This window comes from Odontomachus brunneus, unplaced genomic scaffold (genome assembly GCF_010583005.1).
Source record: "Odontomachus brunneus isolate Ranch 3 - 2012 unplaced genomic scaffold, Obru_v1 Obru_scaffold_074, whole genome shotgun sequence".
Lineage (NCBI taxonomy): Eukaryota > Metazoa > Arthropoda > Insecta > Hymenoptera > Formicidae > Odontomachus > Odontomachus brunneus.
Genome location: NW_022639524.1, coordinates 1371374 through 1379788, shown reverse-complemented (window position 1 = coordinate 1379788; position 8415 = coordinate 1371374). Strand labels below are relative to the sequence as shown.

Here is an 8415-nt window from a genome sequence, read left to right as displayed (position 1 = left end):
TATATATATATATATATATATATATATATATATATATATATACATATTCGATATGTATACACATATTCTATATTGAAAGTTTAAATATTTAAGGAGTATATATATATAAAATAATAAGGAAGTCCAGAGTTAGATACCGGTGTTATTAGTGTTAAGGCATTGTGATGCCTTTACTTTAATAGATGAACGAAACACATAGCCGACATGACTCGGTCCCACCTACTATCACATGGACAGGATCCCGCCGCGCGAATTATCAGCGCAAGACTCTGATTTTCCCAGGCGCGTTCGTATCTTCCTCTCGGCAGGATCCAACGAAATATCTCGAGTGCAGCGACGAAGTCGACCGTATCGGACGCGAACGTACAGATACGAGCGATGAACCGTTAGAAGTTTATGGGTTGTCGTGTTTTCGTGAGGAGCACCGGCGCACTCGCGCGACCTTTCCAGTGGCGCACACACCGTGCCGGCACGATTTTCGTCGTTGAGACACGCTCAATGTCTGTCCGCCGGCTTTATGCACGTCTCATTGTCATCGAGTTAGCGTTATCTCGTCGGTACGCTCTCCGCGTCGCGGCCGATCTGCATTCGGGTCGTTTGCGCGCGTTCGCATCCTTAACGGGACGTGGACGGCTCTCTCGCGGGGGGACGCGTCCCCGAGCGCGACTCACGTATGTGTCGTGCGTACTTCTCTCTTTTCCATCGGCGCCCTTTTACCGTCCCTCTCGCATCTCCTCAACGGAGATGCGAGAGCGCGGCAGAAATAATCCTCGGCGGGGCACTTAAGTTACGTTACCGAGCATATCCAACTATGTGGATCACAAAGCGTGGTAACAGCTACGCGATCTCTCAGAGAAAAGGCCACTAACTCCACCGTGGTGAGAGAGCCTCACGAGTCCTATGCGAACTGGACACGACGTCCTCGTTAGAGATCGATTAATCCACCATGCTGATCACGCGGCATCGCGCGGCTCGAAACCGTGCCTCGCGAAAATATTTGCCTAAGCTGATGTGTACACGCGACGCGTGCTCGGCGGCTTAATATTTGAGGATGAGCGCTCGTTAAAGAAATACTCTCGGTGTTCATGTAAACGCTAGTTTGAGGAAGACACCGGTCGCATCGCAGCCGGCTGTATGTGTGCGCACCATGACCTGGGCGGAGTCAATGCGCGGCCTTCGAACGGGGCGGTACGAAGAAACCACGAGAAGAAGATGCGAGTACGAACAACTTTACTGAGTGCAAAGATCTCTCAAGGACGCTACCGCAGCTTTCGTCCTTGTCTGGCTTTAATGAAGGTCCCTAGGAGCGCGCGTACGCGTACGCTCGGTGCTCTCGCGCGGATCGCAACGTTCGCTTCAGGGCCGGAGTGTGGCCAAGACGTCGTGACGTTGCTCCGTCTAATATCAGAGACGACGCTATCGTGTCATCGTGTCGTTCTCGCGCGATTACAAGTTAGCGCCTGTCGTAGCGCCTCCGCGTGCGATATGCAAATCTGTCTCGACAATGGGATAGACACTGCGCCCGCGCTCCCTGACTCCGTCGCTCTCCACGTCCCGTTCTTCTGTGTTTATACGCGAGGCTTTCCCAGCGCCGAAAGGGTTAAATGTTAGCCGAACTTCCCGCTGCTTCAGGCTACGCGCTCTAGTATCTGAAGCAGAAATGGAAACGCTTTGCAACGCCATGAGAACTTCCTTCGTTTGTCTTCGCGAACGCACGTGTAGCAGTTTAGATTATTTTATAATCGCTCTCGCTGGTATTTCTTTTATAAATATTAAGAGATCTGCACCATGAGCGAGCGCGTTGTTCTCGCGTTTGAGGATCCGACGAGTCGAGCCGGGTTCCCAAGTGCGGTACTGAGAGAATACGCTGTATACAGTTACAGATTGTTCCATTATATGGAGATCTTCTGACGCTCGCGGCTTCGAATTTGATTTCCGCGTGTATATCGATGTAATCGTCCAGCCATTTCCGCGCAGCATCGCGCTTACCAGGAGCAAGTTCGATTGCGCAGTTCATTCGTAAGAATGGCAGATCAATCATCGCTCGCTTGTATTACCTCATAATTACGATTCTTCAAGGTCGTCTGTCGCGTGAATCGTTGACGAATCGACTACATGATTACGCAGGCACGCACGCAACTCTAATCGGTAAAAAAATACCGCTCGCGTACAAATTCAAGGATGTTAGTGTGAAACGCATGAGTGTGTAGTTTGGTTGAAGCTCTTCGTGCACGTCTCTTACGATCTTAAATCACACCATTTAACACGCTTAGAAAAGCATATATTATAATTTAACACGTTTGAACGTGTCGAATGACGTGACTTAGAACGATCCTATACAACACACATGTTCAAAATATATCCTAGAAATATTCCAGAGATAATTGAATATATTTAAAATGTTTCTGGAATGTATTTTGAACGTTCGTACTATATGTGATAAGAAGCATGTAAAAAGAGATTCAAAATCACTCACACTTGGATTTGCACAGTGCATACATACAGAAAAATACATACTACATTTAAATAAATATTATTTGTTTTAAGTATTTCATAAGTTTACATATCCGCAAATTTATCATAAGTTTATCATAAACAACGAATTCGAAAGATATTCCGGATCTTAGTAAGCGTAGCATTTCTATCAAGAATATTAAACTGAAACAAAAATTCGGTTTGCCTACTACATAAAGTCAAACCAATAATATTCTTATAAAGAGGATAAATTCTTCTCTGGAATACATGATAACAAGATTTTCTCATGTTTTTGATGGACTCTATGAAGTATATATGAAGATTATTAAAAAAATATTCCTCGCTAAAAGCAGGTATTGCTTTATAAATTGAGTATTTTTTTCGCTTCTTTTAGTAGTAGGATATCTTTTCTGCGTATATGATCGCGAGCTGACTTGGAGGTGCGACTCGCCTGAAACAGCGGCAATTAATTCGTCACGTCGAGGTCATTGTTAATGAATTGTTATTAGTTAGTGACTGGGCACAGTCTCTCCCTCTGTACACGGTCGTATACGCGCTCATATTCTGGGTACGTTGAACCTTAACTGTCAGCTATTATAGTGACCGTGGGTACATAAGAAGATATTCTTGGACACGTGTTTCTCTCGTCGCAGCTCATCACGCGGCTCATTAACGAGGAAACCTCATTATCGTTCAGTCGAAGTCCCGACGTTACTGTGCCTGCTCCTGAGCTCGCACTCGCGAGCGATCTATAAAATAAAAATTCGTCATCATCTGGAATCTCGTTGGCGGAAGAGAGATGTTGTGTGTAAATCACGGTGCAGTCATATGTAAAATCCGTTCTTTCCACGTTACTATCTCGAGTAACCACGACCTCCGGAGGTTCGTTGCTTCTCCTCGGTGACGAGGGTGCATCTCATCAGAAAGAGAGAAAGAAACAGACGGTTATCGCGCGTAATATAATTTGCCGCGAGTAAATGCATCGCTATCGTCACAATTATCGCACCTAGTTGACTCGATAACGGTACTATTGTGCACGGCTTGCGGACGACATGTGTCGACAATCGGGCCTGAGTGTCCAATTAAATGAACGGCGCCGTGCACGCGATGGAGATAGAGGAGCGGGGGAATTTCAACACGAAAGGAAAAAATTCATTAATGCACACATGTCGCGGCATTTCAGCGTCGACAAATTCATTCGCGCGAAGATGAACGAACTCGTGAGTCTCAGCCGAATAATATCGGCAAATTATGCTTATTTTGATGAAAGTGAGAAAGAGAGAGAACATACTTTGAAAAATATCATACAAAAAAGCACCGTTGCTACTATGCACGTCGAGTCTCTTCTGATTTAGCGCGAATCATTTTTCGAATATTGAAACAGGAAAGATAGTCTCGAAAATTTGTTATTCCGATCGTAAAATACAGAATAATCTGATGACTTTGGCTTGATGTTTCTCGAGACCAAGCCATACACGCACGAGAAGTACGAAAGGCTGTAGTGCACCCTCCTGCCGCGTGTTTCTATTTCGGGCATATATCTCTTTGGTAACGAGAAAGGTTCGACGGACTGTCAAGTGAATAAAAAGAGAACGGAAGAAACGACGACGAGGGTCGAGGATAGTGGTCGCAGCAGAGGGAGGAACGGAGAGTGGAGAGAAATAGAATGAGAGAACGTCGCCTTCATCTTCGCGCGATGTTCTTACGGGCTTATATAACGCTCTCGTGCGAGACAAGGCCAAGGTTTCCGCGATGTAAGGTCGTATATACCCGCGTATACGATCATCTTATTTTATATATTTTATATTTCGCCCGTCGATTCGTGGAAGAAACTCGGTGCGTCTCCTCGCTCTCAGTAAGCGGACTACCACGAGCCTTCGGGATTCCGAACGTGTAAGAGCCGTGTATCCTGTGCCCATTGGCGCGGCACGACTTCACTTCATCAATGAAATTTTTTATCGTCTCATTAGATTCTTTATTACCTGGCAATATAAGTTAGTCATAGGCTTGCTCATGATAAAGAAAAAGAGAAGAGAGTGAAACAGAAAAAGTTAACAAAGAGAATCACAGAGACTCGTTATATACTTTACTCGAATTGATGCAGATCAAAAATAAACGTCGAATGATTCTCTTTAGTTGGAGAGCAATTTTAGAAATTTATAACATAAAACTCACCTGATAAGTGTAAGGGCCCGGCCTGTAGTAACCGCCGGCGTTCATCATAGTGTTGCTCTTCCTGCCGCCGCACATAGAAGCCATTTTCCGAGGGTTTTCCAAGTTCTCGAGATTTTTCTTCTGCGGGAATTCGCGCGAGCTACAGCCTCCAACTTCTACGACGACGCTCCTCGACGATGGCCCAAGCTGCCGTCCGGATCCATAACGAATTGTCGTATCAGTTAGCAAAGACACGTGATGATTTATACTCCTTTCGCGAGGACGAGAACCAGCCGATGCACACCGTCGCGGTAGCTAGTCCTGTATAAATTGTTTCATGTCCGCTCGCTGCTTGCCGACGGACACGTATATAAAGCGTCCATACACGCGATGTTCCTTCCGACCGGGACGACGAGACAGATAGAGAGAAAGAGAAATGAAGGGAGAGGAAGAAGAAGAGCGGGCGAGACGAAGCGCGGCGAGGTGAGGCGAGGCAAGGCGAGATAGAAGCAAGCGCGATCCACTACGTCCTTCCTCCGTGACGGTTGACCACCGACTGACAGTCCGAGATCTTCCAGTGCCGCCGTTCCTCATCTTCGTTCTTCCCGTTTGGTCGCCTCTCGTCGTATATTCGGCTCTCTCGCCTATTAATTCCCCCCACATCGGCCTTTCATGTCTCTCATAGTTACGGTGCTTCATATTTCAGGTTTGCTCTCTTTATAAAGATTCGTCGCATTCTTGTTGTCTTCAGCAACTCGTCGAAGTCGTTAGAGCGATGCCACGGGTCGTATCTTTCTCACCTTAACAAACAAAAGAGAATAATAGAGCACATGTGGTCGACCGATGAAAAAATCAGATTTAACAACATTCCGGGTAGATCCAAGTCAGCGATTGTCGGAACAATGAGCAAGGTATGAGCTACTTTTCGGAAACTCTGTTTATTTTTCTGGCATCATGATATTAATATAATATCATGTATCCCCGTTCTGCCTCAAATATGTTAAGCTTAAGATAAGATTTTTCAAACACACACTCATAAAATCTAACCTCTTTATCCATATACCATTTCCTTTTATTATCTGGTAAATTAATCCTCTAAATTAATTGACAATTCTCTGATTACTAAGTATGTTATTAACAATGTTAGACATTGATTGATTAAAATTTTCTCTGACTAAAATAATCGACAAATCAACAATCAAAATTATAATCAATTGTCGTATATGTAATTACGAGTGATTTAATGCATTGATTAAATTATTTATTAATCAATCATAGTTTTAATTAAGTTTAATTAATAATTAATTTCATCAATCAGTGAAATTATTTGTAACTTTGTATATGATAATTAATCGATTTCGATTATTGATTTGTCGATTGTTTTAACCAAAGAAAATTTTAATCGATTAATATTCAACACTGACTCTTGCTTTGTCTATTCGCGAGATGCCGCGTCGGAGACTTCGATGCTCGTATGCGCGTCGCATCGAGAGACTTCAACGCGCCTCGCAGGCGCATAGAACATATCACCGCGCTCTCTTTGCGCGCGCGACGAACGCAGGAGCGAGTTTGTGCTGTTCACGCGATGGTAACAGTAGGTTACTACGTTCGCCGGCTCGTTATAATTTCACGAGGACAACAATCAGGCGCTCATCGCATAATCTCACCGTTTGCATATTATGCGGAGCTATAATGCCACTCATTAGAAGGCTGCCTGCGCCCTTATTAACGCTGGATCGCACCGTTGCCCCATCTCATTGTTATTTCGCTAACGGTTTTCGCGAACTTTACGGTCTCGTGATTTCCCACGGTGGACACAGAGTGCGAAACCGCGTACGATGCGTGCGTGCGTGCGTGCGCGTGTCCACCCGCTTCAATCTAAAAAGAGAAAAAGAACAGTTAATACCAGCGTTTTCGATTTGTAGCCACAAAAGTCGTCGAATAAATATATTTCGCGTTCGGAGAATTTTTTAGGTTCTCCGATCTACGATATCTCGCGATATGTCGTTAAGATGTCCATTTCGTATCGTTCAGGAGCGCTCTAGAGTTCTAAATACGATGCGACTCTCCGAAACCGCCAGGGCGTCCGCAGGATTCCGTGCGGCATTCCGCCGTTTTTCCCGTCATAATGCCCCGGATACTTTTGCTCTCGCTCAGTTCTGGCATTTCACTGTTATTTAAGTGTACTCTTTCTCCTCTTCCTTGGCACGGACGCATCGCGAACTTGTCGTTTCGATTCAAAGACCCGCGTTTCTTGCTGGCTCATCAGTGCTCTGTCTGTTGCATCTGTAGCAGCGAGTAACGTACTCTCGACATACCGTAGGGAACGGTTACGCAAGAATCCGAGACACTCTCTATCTCAGACACTCACGTCTGCTGTGTCTGAAACGCAGAATTCAGATGAGGATCATCGGAAAGCCTAGACGTCAAATACGTTCGTCCGCTGACGAGAATCGCGGAAATAAATGACAATACGTTCTCATATCTGCCGTGCTAAGGAAAAAAATGGTTAACTACATTTGCCTTCAAACTGAGAAAATCAATGAAAACTATTTGCTTAGAGAATCGTAATGGAAAAATAAATTTCTATGAATACAAAAGCATGTATTGGGTAAATCGGGTACACTTTTTTTATTTTGCAATAAGAAACTAATTTTTTTTAATATTTACTACTCAAAAATGCACTTAAGGTTCTTGCTTTTTGAAAATACAAGAGAAAAAAAGTAACAAAGTGACTTAATAGTTTTCAACATAAGAAAACCGTAACTACGAAAAGCTTTTCGTTTGTAATAAGAACTATGCCTTACCAATGTTTTTGCTAGAGAAGAAAACATTAATGGATGTTGTGGTCTTTTTCACGTTTTTATGACGTATTGGACGCGTCGTACAATTTTTTTGTTAATTACGACTTCTTTCCTAGCTATTTTGTCATATTCGAAACTTTTACCTAAAGTTAACCCTAAGTTTTTATTTCAATAAATAATAATAATTTTTAGTTTCTGATTTCAATATAGTTAGACGTAGTTCTTTTCACGAATTTATTAGTATAAAAAACTCATTTTTCTTAAAAATGTGACTTAACCACTTTTTTCCTTGGCAGATATGGTAAGGTGAGTGTCCCAGTAATTGAGTATGTCTTAAGTCCGTATTAACAGTAGTTACTTGAAACTTGCTTCAGATGAGACGCTTAGATTTAAATTTAGAGTCAGACGTGAGTTTTTCAGCTGAATCGCGATTACAAATGTAATGTCACATATATCAAAATATAATTCATATAAAAAGACTTTTACCTAACTCTAAATTCAGATCTGAGTATTTTACACAAGACAGGTTTCAAGTAATTAATACAGGTCTGAATGATTGAATGTTGCAAAATACTAATAATATATTTGTGTATAATATTTCTAAAAAAGGAGAGCCTTTGTGAAAAGATATGTCTATTTATAATATCCCAGATAGATATATCTCGGCATATATCCCACACAGCAGAATGTGCAAAATATATTATTGGGATGTCCTAAATATATAATATCTCAATACCTGTAGAATATCCTTATGATATATTAGGACCTTAACTTAGTTTCCGCCCAAAAAATACTGAGAAAAAGCATTTATTGTAAAAAATTTATTTAAATTATTTCAATGAAAGTATTTTCCATCACTTTCTACAACTTTTTGCCATCTTTCTGGCAACTGGGCGATACCATCTCGATAAAACGATGTTTGTTTCGAAGCAATCCATTCGTCCACCCATTCTCGCACTTCTTCAACATTTCGGAAGCGTGT

General features: G+C 42.7%; 1 protein-coding gene across 2 annotated transcripts in view; it reads right to left on the bottom strand.

Annotated features, from left to right (window-relative positions):
• LOC116847141 overlaps positions 1-7036 on the bottom strand; it is a 19490-nt gene extending 12454 nt beyond the window's left edge. The window contains exons 1-2 of one of the 2 annotated variants that reach the window (XM_032821824.1): positions 6297-7036; positions 4651-5429 (exon numbers count right to left, since the gene is read on the bottom strand). In XM_032821824.1, the coding sequence (XP_032677715.1) occupies positions 4651-4734 (84 nt within the window). In that variant the 5' untranslated portion in view covers positions 4735-5429; positions 6297-7036. Of the gene's footprint in view, positions 1-4650; positions 5430-6296 lie in introns of those variants that run through there. The other variant, XM_032821825.1, reaches the window with a different exon arrangement.
• Positions 7037-8415: the final 1379 nt, after the last annotated feature.